The 20,736-nt window shown below is 44.0% G+C and overlaps 2 protein-coding genes across 3 annotated transcripts; both read right to left on the bottom strand.

Annotated features, from left to right (window-relative positions):
• Nucleotides 1-7,198: 7,198 nt before the first annotated feature.
• prrt2 (proline-rich transmembrane protein 2) lies at nucleotides 7,199-13,212 on the bottom strand. Its single transcript, XM_056430603.1, has 5 exons — nucleotides 13,073-13,212; nucleotides 11,184-11,441; nucleotides 10,706-11,001; nucleotides 10,496-10,625; nucleotides 7,199-8,906 (listed from the first exon to the last, which is right to left on the bottom strand). The coding sequence occupies exons 2-5, from the start codon at nucleotides 11,386-11,388 to the stop codon at nucleotides 8,890-8,892; spliced, it is 648 nt and encodes a 215-aa protein (XP_056286578.1). The 5' UTR covers nucleotides 11,389-11,441; nucleotides 13,073-13,212; the 3' UTR covers nucleotides 7,199-8,889.
• A 414-nt stretch (nucleotides 13,213-13,626) lies between these two features.
• On the bottom strand, nucleotides 13,627-20,538 carry kif22 (kinesin family member 22). 2 transcript variants are annotated; one of them, XM_056430576.1, is made up of 13 exons: nucleotides 20,408-20,538; nucleotides 19,962-20,156; nucleotides 19,435-19,559; nucleotides 18,829-18,980; nucleotides 18,418-18,627; nucleotides 17,248-17,644; nucleotides 16,797-16,917; nucleotides 16,336-16,456; nucleotides 15,959-16,139; nucleotides 15,327-15,421; nucleotides 14,532-14,732; nucleotides 14,381-14,440; nucleotides 13,627-13,810 (listed from the first exon to the last, which is right to left on the bottom strand). In XM_056430576.1, the coding sequence occupies exons 2-13, from the start codon at nucleotides 20,147-20,149 to the stop codon at nucleotides 13,784-13,786; spliced, it is 1,878 nt and encodes a 625-aa protein (XP_056286551.1). In that variant the 5' UTR covers nucleotides 20,150-20,156; nucleotides 20,408-20,538; the 3' UTR covers nucleotides 13,627-13,783. The 2 variants fall into 2 exon arrangements, with proteins under 2 accessions (XP_056286551.1, XP_056286550.1); XM_056430575.1 differs by lacking the exon at nucleotides 13,627-13,810 and having other exon boundaries at nucleotides 13,817-14,440.
• Nucleotides 20,539-20,736: the final 198 nt, after the last annotated feature.

Genomic DNA, 20,736 nt, shown 5'->3' with positions numbered 1-20,736 from the left:
CAAAATGTCTTCCTTGTGCTCCAGCACACATTCCAGGGCGAGTAGTTCAATCTTTCAGTTTCAGCCGTCTGGGCGTTTCTTTGCTCCACTGCACGGCCTTCATCAAAAAGTGTAGAGTCAACTCCAAAGTGAGCAGAGCAGAGAAACACAGAGAGCGCCGTAGACCATCGGGATTACCAGGAAAGAAAAGGCATGTCCCAACAATGTCACGCTCTTTAACAATAGCGTGTGTTCCAGCAGTCACATTTCCAAATGTTGAACATATCATGTGGGGCGTCTGTAGCTCGGTGGGGTCAGGGGGGGTCGTCCTGCAACCCCAAGGTCGTCGGTTCGATCCCCGCTCTCCCCATTAGTTGCAAGTGGGAGTGTCCATGAGCAAGGCACTGAACCCCCAGTTGCTCCCCGGGCGCTTCACTGCAGCCCACTGCTCCTTCATCACTCAGGAGGGGTTCAATGCAGAGAATACATTTCGCTGCCTGTGTACCTGGACTCTGTGCAATGACAATAGATCCAATATCAGGGTCTTGTCACGGGGTGAGGCTCAGGCGCAGGGAAACAGGCTGGACTCAATATGAATAACAAAAAACTCTCTTTAATGAGACAAAAGTTCCAAAAAAACAGCAAAAAGTCCAAAAGGGGGCAGGCAGAGAATCGGGGGTCAGGGTCAGGCAAGGTCAAACAGGGAGGTCAGGAATATCCAGGGCACAAGGAAGACGGACCCAAAGACGACAACAATAGACAACAATCCAACAGGAGACAAGGGAAACACTGACACAGTATACAGGGGGGGGAACACAGGTGTACGACATGAGACACTAACGAGACAAGAGGGTGAAGGGAATGAAACAATCAAGACACAGGAGACACAGACCAGGACAGGCTGCTTCAGAATACTTCCCTCGAGCAGCAGGAGGCGGCTGCATCATGCCACCTCGTCCATAACGTGATGCCTTTGAGAAGCCAGTCATCGTGGCACCAATCATCGGAATAGCTTTGAAACACTTTACGTTTGTCGAGCCGCCAATTCAAAAGAAACATTTAAGGATGCGTTACTTAAGCAGCTGATCAATAATTCAGTGTGTGTCGTGTATGATGTGTTGTTCTTACAAATGAGCAAAGTGAATGGTTATGAATGTTTTAAGTGATGCACTTTAATATAACATAATTAGAGGTGAACCTTAGTTAAACGTAGCGTGGCTCAAATGTTGTATAAAGTATGTACTGTATATGATGAACATGAGGAGAACGAGCTGGTGTTATTGACATCAGCTAATGGGGTTCCTTCTAAATAGATGGAAATGGAAACGCCTCGGCATCAAATATTTGAATAAGGAAGGATTACTAAGGAATTCTGTTGCTATCCATCCGTCCATTTACTACGATATTCATACATTTGAGGAAACAGACATGAAACACGACTGTATTCAGCAGGCACAGACATGTTGGGGGCAGGTGCTCAAACCAAAGAAAAGGGCAAAAAGGTTTTCTGACAGTTGAAACATAAGCAGCATGACACTAATTATGCGGTCCTTGGCAGGATTTAGACGGCTAGCTTTCATTTTCCTTATGAATAAATATGAATTATTTCATGGCAACGACTGATTGGCTAATGGGTAGTCATGTAAAAAACTAAAAAAAGAAGCCCTGTCAGATACAAAAACACATTTGGAGGGAATTGATGACAGAGAAAGTCATTTTTATTCTTAAATACTGATGAATGAAAAAGGGGCAGTTTTCTCATCCAGGGCAAAAGGGGAGGAGCTTGAGCACCACTAGGGGTCCGTCTGTGCGCGTGCCTGGTATTCAGCATCCCGTAACATTATGTTGATCCCTGCAACGTTTATTGAACCGTATACGTGTTCCTTATTACAGGGAGGTCAAAGGTCAGGACATTGGGATGCTCAGTGTGTCGAACGAGCGACACGCTGTGACGGTCTGAGTCAGAAGCAAATTCACGGCCGTCGAGAAAGAAGCTCCGTCTCGACTTTAAAAAGAAGGAAACACACGGAGTTCGAATGATGTTCCTGTGTCTCCTGAGTGGGAGGCGGCCGCGGGAGTAAACAGACACAGAGACGTGCAATCGTCCAGGTGCATTTGTAATAAAAACAAGAGTGCGTCTCTGCAGATAAAATAAATCTAATCTTATACATTTTATAAAGCTACAGGGAGGCGGACTGGGCTGCTTCATTGAGATTACTGTTAAAACTTGCGGACAGTAAACGTTCCACCTTCAACCTTTCTGAAGATCTGAAACATGAAAGAAGACTTCAGGATACAAAGTAATATACAAAATAATCTGATTGTTTAGTGATGCAGACGGACTCCTATTATTGTTAAATAATAGTAATTATTTTCAATCAGGAAACTTTACTCTTAAAATCTGTTTTTTTAGCAGATTTCTGTGAAACCAAACACAATTATTGACAACAAAAAGAGATCGTCTCTGAGGACGAGCGCCCAGCGCCACAGCTGCAGGGGACACACGGTGGCTCACGAGGAGAGCGACTGGCATCAGGCCCCACAGCAGTGGACTTCTACCCCAAACATCTGTCTGCTGCTCGGAAATGGATTTGAATAAACAATCAAAATATTCTTTGTTTTGCGAGAAAAAACGATGTATTCGTTATTTCAGCCACATATTATTGGATGACTATTAAAACTACAAATATGTGCTCGAGCTGAAGTCATCGTCATCTCATATCAATAACACTGGCAGCACAATACAACATTCGGTGGACTGAAAGGTTGCTGCTGAAGATAAAAGTGGAATGCAAACACAACCGAATGGAGACTGAGCGTCGATATGAACGTGATGTTTCACCACAGAGCTCTGAATCCACTCTGTGGTCATTAGTGGTTTTCATGACCCCCAAAGAGCCGATAATGAGCACATTACTGCCACCTAGTCAGGACTGGGATGAAATGTTGAAGCCAGCAGAGGAAGTGCAGGCAGCAGAGAGAAACATAAGAATTATACAAATATGAGCCTGAAGCTCACATCGTATTGAAATTAAACTTCATGTAGATATGCTGGTTTATTAGACAGCTCATGAGTAGATTTACATGAATGGGATTAGATATCCAGACCCCCCAGCCCTTTTTATTTTTACATGCTTATTAATGTAGAATTTGTGTAGCAATAATCTGTGAAGAATGGACAATTACCTCATTTTGAAATTGGAAAAACAGCATTTCTGTCATACATACGTAAAGTCTTGGATTTTAGGAGATAAATGTCATTTGGAAACAATTCATAGCAGCGATCTAACACAGTAATCGCAATGTTTTATGAATGAGCCTTGTTCATGTGACCAGTGATGTTCCCACAGTGGAAAAGACCTTTTAGTCCACAGTTGACTTTTTACACGACATGTATACTGGTCTTAACCGTAAAGGCACCGATGGAACACATACTATTAATTATGTTCCAGGATTATTACTCATCCCTGCCAGCTCATTGATAACATGAGCTACACAATCATGACTGGAAGATGAATAGAAACTGGAGCTGATAATTCGCCGTGTCGTCTGTGCAGACAGCTGCCACTGGATCTCTTTCAACGTGGGCCTTTGAACACTTTCCTCTCTCTAAATAGAAAATCCACAACAATCCATTGACGCATTTATTCACTCATAATAATATTAGTTCGGCCCCAGTCTGGTTTGCAAATTAAAGAGGCACGAGAAGAAGGGCATCGCAGTACATCTCGTTATCTGGCAGGACGATCACGATGCATCCGAACGCTGCGAGCTGACTCACGTGTGTTTGTGTGACCCAGCTGGATAATCCCTGACCCACTTCCTGCATCTGGATCGGACTCGGTCTGCGATGCCGATTCTCTTCCGAGCCACAAAGCTCTGTATACCTACTGTTAAATTAGCTGAGTGCAAAAAATATATATCTTTGGCTGTCAAAATGTAAACATTGATGTGGGGAAATGTTGCTGATGTCAGACTTTAGTGAATGCCGTCATATTTCTGCAAAGGTAGTTTGAGTTTAGTTTATTTCGATCAGCAAAATATACAAGAATCAGAATTCAACAAAAGAAGAAAGTGGCTGACCGAAAGTGTCGAGGCTGAAGCTACCGAGCTTATAAATGCCTTAATCTATGATTTCTCCAAAAAAACTTATTTCAAAAAAACATATATATATATATATATACAGGACTGTCTCAGAAAATTAGAATATTGTGATAAAGTTCTTTATTTTCTGTAATGCAATTAAAAAAACAAAAATGTCATGCATTCTGGATTCATTACAAATCAACTGAAATATTGCAAACCTTTTATTCTTTTAATATTGCTGATTATGGCTTACAGCTTAAGAAAACTCAAATATCCTATCTCTAAATATTAGAATATCATGAAAAAGTATACTAGTAGGGTATTAAACAAATCACTTGAATCGTCTAATTAACTCGAAACACCTGCAAGGGTTTCCTGAGCCTTGAAAAACACTCAGCTTGGTTCAGTAAACTAAATCACAAGTATGGGAAGACTGCTGATCTGACTGCTGTCCAGAGGACCATCATTGACACCCTCCATCAGGAGGGTAAGACACAAAAAGAGAGGCGCAAAATCCAAGTTGCTTGAAATCCAGTGTGAAGTTCCCACAGTCAGTGATGGTTTGGGGAGCCATGTCAGCTGCTGGTGTTGGTCCACTGTGTTTCATCAAGTCCAGAGTAAATGCAGCTGTGTACCAAGAGATTTTAGAGCACTACATGCTTCCGCCTGCTGAAAAGCTCTATGGAGATGAGGATTTCATTTTCCAGCATGATCTGGCACCTGCCCACAGTGCCAAAACCACCAGTAACTGGTGTACTGACCATGGCATTACTGTCCTCGATTGGCCTGCCAATTCCCTGACCTGAACCCCATAGAGAATTTGTGGGGTATTATGAAGAAGAAGCTGAAAGACACCAGACCCAACAATGCAAATGAGCTAAAGGCCGCTATTGAAGCATCCTGGGCATCCATAAACCCTCAGCAATGCCACAGGCTGATTGCCTCCATGCCACGCCGCATTGATGCAGTAATCCGTGCAAAAGGATTCCCAACCAAGTACTGAGTGCATTAATGGACATTTTCAAATGTTTGATTTTGTTTTGCTGTTATAAATCTTTTTTTTACTTGGTCTGAGGAAATATTCTAATTTTATGAGATAGGATTTTAGAGTTTTCTTAAGCTGTAAGCCATAATCAGCAATATTAAAAGAATAAAAGGCTTGCAATATTTCAGTTGATTTGTAATGAATCCAGAATGCATGACATTTTTGTTTTTTTAATTGCATTACAGAAAATAAAGAACTTTATCACAATATTCTAATTTTCTGAGACAGTCCTGTACATACAATAATAATTATTATTATTATTATTTCTCAAAAAAAACTTATTTCAAAAAAACATATATATATACACATATACATACATATATGCATAAAACAAAAACAAACAAACCAGAAATTAAAGAACTTGTCCCCATTAACCGTTTTTGATTTGTGTTCATCTCTGTGAGCAAAGGAAATGTTGCTTTACGAAAACTGTGACATGAATTCATTTCTACACTGGATCTAGTCATGTATATTTTGCATGTTCATTATATTTTATGTTCGTTATAACAACAGAGAGCTCACTTCACTCAGCCATGTTTCGCTTTACTTCTCGATTCATTGATTAATCATTTGTTCTATAAAGCATCAGGAAATAGCAAAAGACATCCATCACAATTTCTTTCAAAATGTAGACTCATGTAAAACCGCAAAAAGCTACTTGGCAAACGAAAACGTAAGAAACTTTCATAATTTGTTCAGCGAGACGAATTTAAGAAATCAACACCGCTTTCATGAATATTGAAGCGTCAATGCGATTGGCAGAAGTAAAAGCTTTAAACGGACTACATCACATGACCAGAGTTTACACAACAAGCCAGACGAACTGGTTGGAGTGGTTCTGAAGTCTCATTCAGCAGCACGTACACACAGAAACACTTAAAAGCTTGACACTTCACCAGAGTGGCATCGACTTGATTTCATAGGGGAAACTAAAAAAACAATCTTAAGAGCGCCAACATAACATAACTCCTGCATCCACAGAACACATGGCAGGCAAATGATTCCTGTTAGTGTATTTTAGCATTAAAGAACAATAATACTCTCAACTCCCGGTGCTGTGAAGACGTCGTGCCTGGTCCCCGTACCAAAGAAGGCAACTCCACAACTCCATCTGGTCCTCACATCCCTCGGGATGAAGAAGCTGGAGAGACTCGCCTTCGACCGCAGATGAAATCATCGCTGGGTGGCTGTGAGAATCCCTTTCTTTGACTTCATCCAACCACTGCTGCTGCGGGAGAAGCTGCAGGTGATGGGGGTCGACGCCTCCACCGTCTCCCGGATCACTGACGACCTCACAGGCAGAACACAGTACGTCCGATCGGGCCGTCTGAACGATGGTCAGTGGTGTTGGCATCCCACAGGGAACTGTTCTGGCTCCCCTCCTGTTCACCCTGGACTTCACTGACTTCCAGAACAACTCGCCGTGATGCCTTCTGCAGAAGTTCTCTGAAGGTCGGGTGTAGGATGGACAGGAGGGGCAGTACAGGCAGGAGTGGATGATTACATTTAGCATCAAAAACAGTTGCTTTTCATGTCTTGACTAATCGTGGAAATGCTACTTTAAATAAAAGGTATAATGTTGTTAGAGTATCAGTTGACGATGGTGGTGCAGAACATGCAGCGCTGTTAAATGTTAATCACTTTCAGTTTGGGTCTAAAGATCTATAACTAACGATAAATACAGTCGGCCTCCTTGTTCTTTATGATATTCCCAAATATATTGCTCATTCACTGCTTTTGTTATGAATGCATATGAATGAAACAGTCTGTGTAAGCAGTAAATAGTAATATCTCTAAGGGTTTCAAAGAAAATAATGAGGATTTCTTTACTTCTGCTTTGTGCTCGTGTATTTCCTCAGTTCAGGGCCTCTTCCGTCATGTTGCTCTTCCTGAAAAACAGCATGCACTCTCAATCCCTTCAGACTACGACCATACGGGCGACTACATGCATACTGCCCCGGCTCATCTTCAGTGGCTCAGCTCTCTGGATATTCCTCATTTCTGTAACTTATTTTGCCCCCACAAAAAAAAAAAATCTCTTTAATCTCCACCGTGGTTCTTTATCTGTGCAAAATACATTGGCACACGTTGCATGCATTTTGTCTTTATTATGAATGTGCTGCAGAAGTATAATATTCCAAATGTTTGTAATGTTCATTTTATATTGTCAAACATGAATAAAAATCCACAGCATGCCAATAACCACAAAGATTATAAGAAGCCTGGTGGAACCACAACGATGTCCGTTTCTGTGCCTGTTATAGACCATAACTACTCAATGCCAACTCATATCAACTACAGAATAATCACAATAAAGAGATTTAAATCTAAAGAATACATCAATTGTTGATTACATTTACATATTAAGTTTAAACCGAGGGTCATTTACAGAAAAATTTCACTGACCTGATGTCTGGACATGATTCAAAATCCCAAGGTATAATAAATGAGTTTTATCCATTCTCCATAAAACCCAGTGGTTTCAGATCAGTGAGAATCACAGGTAGATTAAGCTTAGAGGTTAGTTAAGGGGATACATAGTAAATACATAATAACAATAATATTAAATCAGATTTTAAAAGTAGTTATCAGCATAGTGCTAATCATATCTGACACTTAAAAAACATATTTGGACCGGTCAAAAGACAGGGTCCCGATGTGAAAACAAAACGGGTCCATCATTACGGTGTTGGTTGCTATTTTAGGGATTCTTTAAGGGATAAAATAAAACCACAATATGTTTGGTTTGGCAGTGCCGGCGCCCTGTGGACGCAGACTGAGGCGACAGCCCTCAACTTTGACTGCAATCACAAGCCATTTCATTTGTTAAGCAAATATTGATCCCCATGTGCATATACAATGCAACCATCATCCGTCAGCTGCAGCACAGAGCACTTCAAGAACGTCACATTATGAAGATCCGTCTCAAAATGACCTTTTACAAACATTATAAAAAGACAGTTTATAGTCTAGTAGCACACTTAGCGTCACTGTGAAAGGAACGTCGTGCTGCAGTGTGAGTTGTGGGAACATGTACCCTTGTCCGGCTCACAGTGGTCAGCGGATTAATATTAAAGTTGCAGTAGAGCAACAACAACAAAAGCACTTTTCCTCTCTACAACATTGCTGTGATCATTTGTGTTTTTACAAAGCAAGGAACTTTCCTTCTACATTTCTCTTTTGGAAATGACACATTTTCCTCGCCTTCCGTGCGAGACTTTCCATAATCCCTTCCAGTTTAGCACGTGTATAGCTAGTCCTTGATAAGCCTCTTTTTCATCCTCTTTAGCCACCCATACTCAGCCAGACGCCAGCTGTACGGGCAGGAGAACCGCGGGGAAGAGTCAGAAACAAGCGCACATACATATTCAAAGTGTTCCTTCAGTGCGAGGGGATTGAGTGGATTCCTGCTCTGTGATTTCAACGCTACCGCACATCCCAGAGCCTCTCCGCGCACCGGGGGGATCCGACAGCCGGCCGAAGCTCTGCGTCCCGCCGCCGGCTGCAGTGAAGGACGGACGAGGGCGGATATTTTGTTGAGGCTGTTTAGACCGTCTCCTCCCCCCCCCCCCCCTCTTGACAGAGCAGCAGCATTTGCATTTTTTCTTTTCTTCCATGAGCAAAAAGGAAATATATATAGATTACAGAAATACAAGTAAGCACTGTATATCGGGTGCATACTCGTCACAGATCCGGGACATGACACGGCAGTAAGGACGGTGGTGCAGGTGCGGGCCAGACGGTCAGTTGCCTTATCCAGTTTCATCCCGGGATGAAACTCAGGTTTTCACATTTACTAAAAAAAGAAAGAAAAAGGAAGCGTATTAGATGAAGAGCTATATATTCTGCAACTTGATACAGATGTAAACACTTCCACAGAGGACACGTTACGTCAGGAGATAAACACTGGAAAAACACTTTAAGTTGTGTCTATAATCGTCTTCCAGCCATTAAGGTAATGAGTTCATCTCTTGGCTTAATGAGACCCAGCAGGCTGCGTTCAAAAGCAAGAGTTCAGAAGCATGAACTGAAGCGAAAAGGCAAATAATAATTTAACTGACTGACTAAAAAAACACAGTAGTTAAAGACAAATACAAGTCCTTTTCTTTACTAATCTCTAATTGGTCATATTGGATTGGATTCAATCTATTGTCATTGCACAGAGGACAGGTACACACAGTACAGGTACACAGAGGACAGGTACACAGAACAGGTACACAGAGGACAGGTACACAGAGTCCAGGTACACAGAGTACAGGTACACAGAGGACAGGTACACAGAGGACAGGTACACAGAGGACAGGTACACAGAGGACAGGTACACAGAGTCCAGGTACACAGAGGACAGGTACACAGACAACAACATGCATCCTCTGCATGTAACCCCTCCTCAGTCATTAAGGAGCAGTGGCTGCAGTGAAGCGCCCGGAGAGCAACTGGGGGTTCAGTGCCTTGCTCATGGACACTTCCATCGAACCGACGACCCCCTGACCCCTCTGAGCTACAGCCGCTCTTCACTCTTCTGTTCACACACTCCCTTTAATTGGTACGATAAATGTACATTTGTCTTGTGAGCGTGTTAACGACTCACACACTGACATGTGAATACATGTGGTACACGACTTCCCATGTTGTACACGCAAACAGGAAGTGACTTACACACAGGTCCCAGACACATAAACACACTGAGGCGTGATTACAGCTGGAGGCCGCACGCGCAAAGACATACAAATGACAGTCGCTAAATATGCTCTGATCTTTGTGAAGAGGCGACACAGTTGTGTGTCTAAAGACTTGTGGAGCACCGACTCCTCTCTACCTCCACATGATGGACGGTGGAGGTCTGGATGGTGGAATATGCCGACTACCAACTCTTCATCCACTCTGTCATCTTCATTGTGTTGTTCCTGTGTTTTAATTAGTGTGTAATGATTCCTTCTGGTCACATGACATCTATGACACCTGTCCATCCTGGAGAGGGATCCTCCTCTGTTCTCTCCTCAAGGGTTCTGACCTTTTACCCTGAAGGGTTGTTTGGGAGTTGTTCCTGATCCCATGTGAGGTCAAAGGTCAGGGATGTCTATGTGTACAGACTGTAAAGCCCTCTGAGGGGAATTTCTAATTTGTGAAAATGGGCTCTACAAATAAACTGAATTGAAGTTGTGTGGGCGTTGAAACGAGTGCATTATTGTGCAAACGTGGGGAGTAATGTCAGTGACGAGTCCGATTGTGCTAACAGAGCAACACATTCCACTGTGATGGGATACAGGAGCAGGTGTTTGGACCAGGAGGACCAGGAGGATCAGGGATACCGTTACGAATCCCTGCACACTGGGGGTCAAAAGGTGAGATTTCGGTTTAAAACATCAGATTCGGGACACTCACTCGCCAAGTTGACAACGCAGGCGACGATGATGACCGTCCCTCCCACGAGCGACACGATGGAGAGCATCTTGGCCACGCGGCCCAGACGCACGGCGCCGTCCAGGTTTCCCTGCTCCAGACTGTTCTTGGACTGAAGGAGAAGGTCGAAGCATCCGTTAGCCGTGGTTTGGTTAAGAGGGAAACGCACGGAGAGAGAGATCCGGTTCTCACCATGACGGAGTAGACGAAGCCCACGATGTTGATGGGCCAGACGGGGCAGAAGCAGGCCAGCACAGACAGGAAGAGGTAGTCTTTGACCTTGGTGCGGTCCAGAGGCGGCGTGGTGGCGATGCTGGAGTGGCGAGAGATCGACGGCCTGGGCGAGAAGGCGGTGTAGCCGATGGAGCTCGCCCTGCTGCCCTTCCGGGTCTTGTTGTGATGGGAGTAGGAAATGGAGTGTTGCCTTCTGGGAGGAGAGCAGATGACCGGAGATGTGCTCTCTGCGGACGTCGGGTGGATCCCATTACCTTCACATGGGGGGCGAAGACGGATGGGAAGAGGATTAAAACATTGGCGGTAGATGTGTGTGTGTGTGTGTGTGTGTGCGCTCTACCAGGAGCTCTCTCATGCTCTTGAACTCGTCGTTGAGCTGACTCAGCAGCCGTGCGAGCCTCCCCTCCTCCAACGGAGGTCAAACTCATTCACTTACCGTTCTTCAGCTTCTCGTTGATGACGATGACCAGCTCGTCTTTGGATTTGCTGCGGGGCGGCCGTGTGCAGACCGGCTCCCCTCCGCCCGCCGGGCACGGCCCGGAGACGGCAGCTTGGCTGGACAGAGAGTCCTCCTCCTCCAGCAGCGACGGCTGTTCGTCCTCTGACCAAATGGCGGCGTCTGGCAACGTGTTCACAGCCATGCTGACGGCAAAAGAAACGAAGCTTCCGTTGGCGGTCCAGTCCCGTGGTTCACCTGCAGGCCGGATGACGGTTGTAAAGCATCTCTATGAACAGAAGACGCTTCCTCCCATCAGTTTGGAGGCTGTACAACAGACTGTGGTGGGAAAGAGGGTGCTTCTTCTCTGCATGCTGAATACTGGCTCTAGTTTTTTGGGAATAGCGGTGTTTGACTTCAACCTAAAGTTAGATATTATTCATATTGTACGCGACACAGAATATTGTGTGTTTGAGGACATGTAGACTCGGACTCGAGGGTAATTTCCCTCGTGAAAATCAACTCGACATTGATAAGATTATATTTAGAGCATCAAAATAGACCTGCATCTTTGTAATTACTGACCCAACTTTGTATTGTTGCTAGAAGCGATTGTTATTCTTCTCTAGCCTCCCGTCACTCTGACCTTCAGGCTGATCTGCTTAACAGAAAGCTAATCGACAGTGAAGCTAAATATGTCTAATATTCTGTCTATCATTTTTCTATCGTCAGTCACAGCTATTAGTTCATGATTAAATAATATTTAGTAAACGGGGCACATTAATTTGTTGTTTTTCATAATTTGGGCCATTGCTATGTGATAATCATGAAAGACATTATTCCTAAAAGGAGAAAATAAGTCTGATTACAGTTAATGGGGAATATATATTACCACATGTCCAAACATCTGTATAAGCTTATTTTTTTGTGGATTCGGGGGAAGCTGCGCAAAATCTGCATGATCAGCTAGTCTCTGTCGAGTTGCATTGTGGGTAATGTAGGCACCGGGTTTTAACAAGGAAAATGCAATATCTTTTTTTTCTTTCTTTCTCCACCATCCGTTTTGATCATTGTAATAAGAGAGAATCCCTAAATCAGTGGAGAAGGATCCTTTTGATAATAATACAAAATAAACTGGCCAACAACAACGGAAGTCTTTGTTATTGATGGCAAAATTAGTTGGACAAAATATCTCGTTAATCAGAATTGTGTTGCATTTCCTTTTCCTCCCAATACAAGGGAAGGTATAAAAAGATAATACTAGGGTCATACTTTATTTAAAAAAATTATATAGTAAGCCTAAGATTCAGCCACACACACTGCGCTTTAGACGGAGTCCAGGCTCAATATTCGCCAAGAGTCTCTAAATGCAGCTCGCATGACATTTATAAATCACTCCTTATGGGAATAGTAAATAAATAACCTGCAAGGCAAACCGACCACACACACGTCTCAGTGACATAGCAGCCCGGCTCTCTCTCGGGCAACAATGAAAGCGGGTCGCGACCACAAGGAGAGCACAAAGGCAGATGAGCGCGTGCAGCCTCCTCACACACACACACACACAGAGCAACCATCTCCGTGCAGGAGTGTAAATACCATTATTCCACCGTGTGTACACAAGAGCCAACCAGCATATGGTGGCCGGTCGTTGGGCAAAGTACAAAAGATGAAAAAGGACTGAGCTTTAAAAAAAAAAGTGTAATAATAAATAAAAAGGACAAAAGAAATACTCGGATAGATGAGTGAAAGCGGGGCTATGAATGATCCTGATGCTCTCCATTTGAATACGAATTAAACGTGCAGCTCGCATTGGCTTCTTGCAGGTAAACCGTGACTGGATATCAATGTAGGATTGAAACAGCAGCGGAGACGAGGGGAGCACTGACCTGTTTATCCCGGAGCCTCAGCGCAGCGTGCAGAGCGCGCACATCGTCCTCAGGTGCAACACAAACACATCAGGCACGAGCCAACATGTCGTCCACAGCCGCGAGGAGGAGGACAATCACACGAGATCCGATAGTCTCTGCGCGAGCTGGAGGGGAGGCGGCTCGTTCCGCGCAGTGGGATGGATGGAGTCTCCTGGACCGCAGGCTGGAGCCAGAGAGGAGGGGTGTGTGTAGGTGTGTGTGTGTGTGTGAAATAGAAAGTGAAATCAAGGAGGAGGGAGAGGCTGGATTATAGCATCCTCCTCTCCTTAAGAAAACGGCTTTTTCCACACTCAATGTATCCAGCGATGCTGCGTCAAGTGAGCCGGTGAACAGTCCTCAGGTCAAAAGTAAAACACATATACAAGAAGCCCAATTAGGTTTTTAAAACCAGAATTATGTGATAACTACCCCCCAACTCAGAGGTTGATTTAAGAAGCGGTAAGTGCACATTGGGTTTTGGCAAAGTGACCATCAGATGTATGTATGATGACATAAAACACGCAAACATTCAATGACACTTGTGAGATGTTTATTAAAAAGCAGCAGTGCGCCACCAGCTGGAACCCAGTGGCAACTACAAAATCATCATAAAAGCAGACAATGCAAAAAAGCTTTTGGATAAAAATTATACGACAAAAATTAAACAATTAAAAAAAAGAAACAAAATCACTACCCCATGGCGCTCAGGATGTTTGCCTGGTGAAATAAAGAGTAGATATTAGTACAGAAAAAGAAAAACACAAACACTAAAAACTGCATAATGTGCAAATAATGGCCGCCACCATTACTCCGCCCGCCGTGCTCGGTGACGCGCCGGAGTTCAGCTGCAACGTTCACCGCCGCTAGCATGAAACGGCAAGTACAGCCGAGACCGATGGAATCACAGCATTTATTCTGACGGCATTAAGAGCCGACCGCTCAGAGGTCATCGTCCCCCGAGCGGGACGCGGCCGCGCGGGTTTGCACTATTCGACTCTTTTTTACTGCGGTTCAAAACTCGCTGTGATGCCAGGCGCACACAAACGCTACGATTCATCGTTTCAGGTGATTCTACACGAATGGAAACGGTTTTACATTTTGTATAATCTATTTCTGGCAATAGATCCACCGAAATGCTCAGCCTTTAAAACCCCATAGAGGAACAATTGCTTCGTGGCAATCCATCAAATAGTTAGAGGAATTCCAATAAGGACCAATGTGGTGGTGGAACATCGAACTATTCTACGACAATAGGTAGAACCACAAGCCACGCCCCCCGTGGCTTACCTTCATGAAGGTGGAAAATCTCTTTGCCGTCATACCCTCGACTTTCATCACATCCTCCAACTGCAAAGAAGCAAAGCATTATTAAACTAAATTAAAGTCAGAAACACAAGCCGACGTATCGCTGTGGCACAAAGATCAAAGCGGCGCCCACCTTGGCGAAGCGGCCGTGGAGCTCCCTGCAGCCCAGGATGAGCTTTGCCTTCTTGTCCCCGATCTGCTGCAGACCCTTGAGCTCCTTGAGGGCGCCCGTGTTGAGCACATGGAGGATCTTCTGTCGCGAGCGCTCCAGCACCGACGTGTCCAGCTGGGATTCCCAACCAGACTCCATGAAGTTCTCTTTACCATCTGGAGGCTGCGAGAGAAGAGATGCACGCGGCAGAACGTCAGACTACATCCAGGGTCCTTACACATGTTGACCGATGGATTTCAAGGACTTTTAACCAAATGTCCAGGACCGAACTGAAATCTTGGTATAAACATGAACAAGTTAGAACATTCTGCGTATTGAGACGCTTATATTTTGAGCATCTTTCTTGAAAAAACATCTTAATTATTTCAAACTCGGCGTAAAAGAACATTTGAATATAACACATTTCCATGACTTTTCCAAAACTTTTATGATTTAAGTTTTTTCCATGACTTCTCTAGAACTGGAAATGACCATGACTTCTCCAGGTTTTCCATGACTGTACGAACCCTGTACATTACATTTCACACAATCAAAGAAAATGTAAATGGGAAGCGTAAAAAAAAAAAAAAATGTTTAACTAAAATTGTATACATCACATTGGCCAATAGAGGTTAATTTTGAGCCGATACATTTGAGATGTTGCAGCATCAGTGGAGAAAACACATTGAGCCGAACGCATCACACCAGCTTGTATCCGATGCTTGCCATTCTGCAGATGTGTCAAGCTGAGTGCAGAACCACGACTTTAATGCTGACCTCAACCAACTCGGAAAGCTTCTTCTCTTTCTTCTTGACGCAGACGGACGGTTTTTTGACGACGACGAGCTGCTGAAGCGGCTGGAGCTGGGACACTGATATGGAGGAAAACACACGCAAATTAATGTTTTATTCAGTCTGTGCTGCGCATTAGAACCCAATCTGTTCACAATGAAAATGTCAGCACAGAGCGAGGGCACTGAAACGGTTGTTTGGGTTCGAGTGAGATTTCAAAAAGGTATCCATCTCACTCCCCAACTGCTGAGGGCGTGATAATTCTTCCTCATCGTCATCGGATACATTCTCTGGCTTCTATATTGTAGACGGAGGGACGTATCGCATCGCTGCTCATCGATAACTCCAGTGTTTCAACATGATATAATTAGTGGCCGACTGCTCTTTAGAAAAACAGGAACAGAAGATGATTACAGAACAGGAAAAGAGGTTTCAACGGTCATTTATTAGCCTCTGGCAATTTAAAGACGGCAGTGTCCGATGGGTTTAGAGTTCCAATACGGTGAATCTCTGCATGAATTCCCAATTCGATGGAATTAAACTAAAAATTACAATTACATTTGTATTAATTTAGCTAAGTTACATCCAAATGAACTCATCCAACTTTTCTAACCGACCTTGTAGGGGCTGGACCACAGCCTGCTGCCGATTGGCTTTCGAGGCAGCTGACGGTTTCCTTTGCAGAGGAGCGGTGCTGTTCTTAAAGGCGGGCTCATGTCGGGCCCCGGAGCCTTCGCCATTCAGACGACCGAACAGCACGGCCTTGCTCTCAAACTCCTTCTGCTTCTCTTTGAGCTCCTGTTTGAATATAAGCACAGTGGCAAAGTTGGCTTTTAAATACCCATGAGGAAGAGTTGACAGTATCAGCATCTGGTTAATCACTTACAGACCGTAGAGACAAATGCTGGCCCATGTGCAGAAGTAAAAAGACTAAAACACATCTTAAGTGAGTTTTTCATGACAACAAGGTGGATTAATGTCAGTGCGTCTTCACCTGGATCTCCATGCGAGACTGGGCGACATCTTTCAGCATGCTGAGTTTATCCTTGTCCTGGCAGTTCAGCATCAGCTTCTCCAGGGCGAGGAGTCTTTCCATGACGGATGGCTCTGGCAAACTGACAAACACACACAAATCAAGAAAGAGAACGAGTAAGTCGACGAGGGAAAGCTTTGAGAGGTTGACAAACACAAAGTTGATGATTCATGGCATGTCTGAATGTTTCCCAGAGAGGTCCCAGATGACCCAGCAGCTGTAGCTGATCACTGCAGATAGAGTTGCTTTTTGCACAAGCCGTACAATTATAGCACACTGAATTAAGGCGATGGCTTGTTGAAGTTGCTGTTGTGTGAACTAAATTGGCTTTGGGCTGGTGTGTGAATTCATTTTCAGCACAGTCAAACACCCCAATTCCTAAATATGATTAGCCAAACAATAACGTGTGTGTGATCTCTAACCTGTGAATGTGTGAAGACGGCGAGGAACCATCCCGTTCGGTTTTCTTCTCGCCCTTCTGCCTCTTCTTCGGTGGCTCGGTGCCAGACCCCCCCGCCTCGTGGTCTTCTTTGGCCCGCTTCACTGGAGATGAAGGAAGATCAACAGTTCAGTATTCAGGACAAACCTATTTATGGGGATTTCTAGAGTGTAAAGCAATTCAGATGAAGACGGCACAGCATCATAGACACATTTTAAAAAGGATATCCATCACGCCCATACAGAGCTGATGGTTACTCTTCATCACCATCCTCTGGGGTTGTCACACAGGTGCCCCCCATTGGCCTGTCAACTCATTCTGTCAGAGCTTCCTCTTCTTGGACCATTACATGTCCTTCTACACCAACAGGCCATCTGAATAACATCGGCGTGTGTGTGTGTGTGTGTGTGTGTGTGTCACTCCGTTTTACTCACCTGGCAGCACAGGCACTGCCACAGTTTCACAGGTGAAGGGCTTGTTCACGATGAGCTTGGATTTGGAGGCAAAGTTGAGTGCACTAAACGTATCAAAATAGTATTTGTACTCCGGTGAGATATTGGTGATCATGACGGAGTGGGCCGAGCCACCCAAGGAGTCCTGGAGCATCCGCGTCAGTTTGCTGTCTCTGTACGGCACGCGGACGGCGGTGCCCGAGTTCAGAGAGTCCACGACCTTGTTCAGAGTGAAGAGAGACAGGTTGATGGCGCCGCTCTCCTTCAGCCGGATGCCTTGGTTGCCGGTGCGGCGGTTGTCCTCGGACCCGGCCAGGTCGACCAGGTACAGCTTTCCCGTCTGTTGCCTGTGGGGCGGGGCGCGCTGAGTCCGAACAACCTAGACAATTTACAAGAATAACATTTTTTTTTAAATGGGGCGAGGACCGTTCCAGAATCTAATATACAAATCTAAAAAATACACACCTAACTAAGAAGGAATCACACGTATATTCTGCGAGCTCACTTAGCATCACAGAGCTAAATAACATGACAGCTCAGCTGAGGCATTCATGTTTACATCTTATGCCATTGATCTACTCTTCCACGAGGAGATGCTTCCTTCTGTTCAGTGATATGGTTGGTAGGTGTAATTTGGTAGAATTTGATCTTGTGTAACGGGCTCATAATTTTTTTAAATTGATGTTTTGGGTGCTTGGAGTGCCATCTGGTTCCTTTATAATGAAAATAATTCAGACATCCCTTTGTCTAAAACTCAGTATCCCTCACCAAAACAATCTAGATTGATTGATAGCACTACAGGTAAGAAGAAAACATATATTTGGGATTGTGAAGTGAACTGTCCCTTTAAGTGAAGTACAGGGAGGCAGCAACAGAGGTTATTTTTAATAAATGTGACACATACAGCTATACAGAAAGTTATGCAATGACAGCAGACACTAGTTTGTTTCTTTCCTAGAATAGTCCCAGAAAGCCCAGATGTTGCTTGTGGGCATAATGGGAAAGATAATTGATTTTAGCACCAGCTACCAAATCCAGACCTACTGCTCAGAGGCCATGACCTGTTTAAGATCCACTGGATACCTGCAGACAGACCAGTTCAATGAATGATTCTCAAAGATAATTTAAAATTAGCAAATTGAAATATCTAACCTTGATGAGGAGGACAGCGTGGCTGCGGCTGGAGCACTGGTTTAGTTTGGTAGAAGCTGTAGTACGATTGAGGCTGGCAGGCACAAATTGTTTATCGAAATCCGAGAAGCAGGAGATGGTTGTGTGAGTGAGGCCGGGGATTAGGATGTTCTTGTCCTTGTCCTCTCTGATTGGTAAATCCAGGGAGCTCGGCGATAGAAGATCTAGCACCTGAGGGGCTCAGATTACGCATCGTCAACATAAAAAAGAAAAACACTTAAGAAAAACACAGCTGCTTAAAACAGGAAAGCAATGTACCATCACATTTTTGGCAAGCAACAAAATGAATTAAAAAATAGTTAGTGTCAAAAACAACATTAAACTATTATGCACGACACTACTTGGTCACATTATACTTCCAACTATTCATACCTTTTCGTTGTAAATTTCCAAATAAGACATGCCAATGCTATAGTCCCATCCTTCATCGTCACCCTTAGCCTTGACAAGCTTGCAGACCTCGCGAACAGCTCGAGGGATCACACCTGGCTGATCTGAACTGCCCATCATGGTGTGGGTCTTACCTTTAAAAAGAGATTGTTGCCAGTTAGTGAGCAATAATGCAATTTAGAAACAGAGCAATTCATATACAAAAGGAGTTTATTTTAAGAGCAAATTGTGTCCACATAAACATTGTAGGGATTAATAAAACAAATATTTTGACTGGTGAATTAACCAACTGAGTTCACAGAATGTCCCTCAAAAATCCCTCTAGTGAAATTGGAGAATGGATGAGCCGTGTCCATTTTAACATCATTCTCCCTTGTTTTATTTGCTCTGTCTGTAGATTGTATTTCTAATCTTATGTTTTTAGGTTTGTTCATAATATCAGCATCATTGGGACTAGAGATGAAAAATAACCTCTTGGCTAACTGGCACATTTACTGAAATGTTTTTATTGATGTGCACTGTCCCTTATTAAATAAACCCAATTAAAACAATTAGAATCTCATAATCAATATCAACGCAGTAACGTACCAGCTCCTGTTGGCCCATAGGCGAAGACACAGGCGTTCTGTCCGTTCAGGATGTGTGGGAGGATGGGCTTCACGGTCAGGAACACTTCCTGCTGGGTCGTTTGCTCACCGTGAAAAGCGTCAAAACTGTTGGGACAATAAAAACAGAAATCAACTAGAACGGGCACTCAGTAGAGCGCATACCTTCGCATATCACAAGATTGGGCATTGAATTATGAACATTTTGGCATTAGTTGCATGCCAATTGGATAAAAATTGACCGTGCTACGGTAAAAAGAAGATTTTGACCTTTTCATGACCTTGACCTTTGACCCGATCGATCTCAAAATCTAATCAAATGGTCCCCGGATAATAACCAATCATACCACCAAATTTCATGCGATTCGGTTTAATACTTTTTGTGTTATGCGAGTAACACGCATACAAATAAATAAATACACGGCGATCAAAACATAACCTTCCGCATTTTCAATGCGAAGGTAACGAGAATAAAAGAGAACGGAAAGGCGAGACGCCGAGGACACTGACTGGTATTTGACGGTTTCTGCCGGGTTTCTCCAGTTGATTATTTCCAGGTTCTGGGAGTCGAGGCCTTTGACACACGGACCCTCGTCTTTCTCGTCTTGGTTGCCCATGAAGGGTCGCAGCCGAACCGCGACCCGAACCCTGGACGTCTTCTTGTTTGCGCCATCGGACACCGCCACCCGCCGAGGCATGTCTGGCCTAACACACAGCGAAGGACACGCGTTAGAGTGACGCTGTTTACCTGTGTAGCAGAGCATTAACACATGCGCTTACCGGTAGAGTCGAATAACATTTAATTATGCGTCAAACAAAGCATTGCAATAGGAAATGTTCCTCCAATAACAATAGTGTAAATAGTTCACCCCACTCCAGTTTCTCACAAATAACGTTACTCGACTAACTGACGGTAATGTCACCGAGTGTCACACTCCCGTTTCGTCTGTGCTTACCAATATTATTGACGGACCTCTTGTTAAAAAACGTTTTGTTGTTATCCAAATGTATCTTGAGGCAAAGTTGCAGAAAACAATCTTTTAACAATGGCGACGGAGCCCCCGAAACGTAACGTAAAGCCGGAGGAGTCAACCGAACCCTTTTCAAATGAGGAGCCCTGCGCCCGGAAACGACGGCTGACCAATCAGAACTCTCTTCTTCTTCTTCTTCTTTTTAACGGCGGTTGGCATCCATATAATTGGTGCATTACCGCCACCCTCTGGAGTATTAATCTGTCAGTTGACGTTTTACCCCCAAAACAAACACAAAAAAATATAAAATATAA

Source organism: Pseudoliparis swirei, chromosome 13 (assembly GCF_029220125.1).
Source record: "Pseudoliparis swirei isolate HS2019 ecotype Mariana Trench chromosome 13, NWPU_hadal_v1, whole genome shotgun sequence".
NCBI lineage: Eukaryota > Metazoa > Chordata > Actinopteri > Perciformes > Liparidae > Pseudoliparis > Pseudoliparis swirei.
The sequence above is the reverse complement of the archived record's forward strand: the minus strand, read 5'-3'. Positions and strand labels throughout refer to the sequence as shown.

Bases quoted from the DNA above. Each gene is read 5' to 3' on its own strand.
- prrt2 (XM_056430603.1), bottom strand. From the start codon at position 11,388: ATGGCTGTGAACACGTTGCCAGACGCCGCCATTTGGTCAGAGGACGAA. The intron at 11,002-11,183 runs GTAAGTGAATGA...CCCCATGTGAAG, and splicing joins CAACGAGAAGCTGAAGAACG to GTAATGGGATCCACCCGACG. The intron at 10,626-10,705 runs GTGAGAACCGGA...CTTCTCCTTCAG, and splicing joins GCTTCGTCTACTCCGTCATG to TCCAAGAACAGTCTGGAGCA.
- kif22 (XM_056430575.1), bottom strand. From the start codon at position 20,149: ATGCCTCGGCGGGTGGCGGTGTCCGATGGCGCAAACAAGAAGACGTCC. The intron at 18,981-19,434 runs GTACGTTACTGC...CTCTTTTTAAAG, and splicing joins CTATGGGCCAACAGGAGCTG to GTAAGACCCACACCATGATG. The intron at 15,422-15,958 runs GTCGGTTAGAAA...CCTCCATATCAG, and splicing joins TGTGGTCCAGCCCCTACAAG to TGTCCCAGCTCCAGCCGCTT.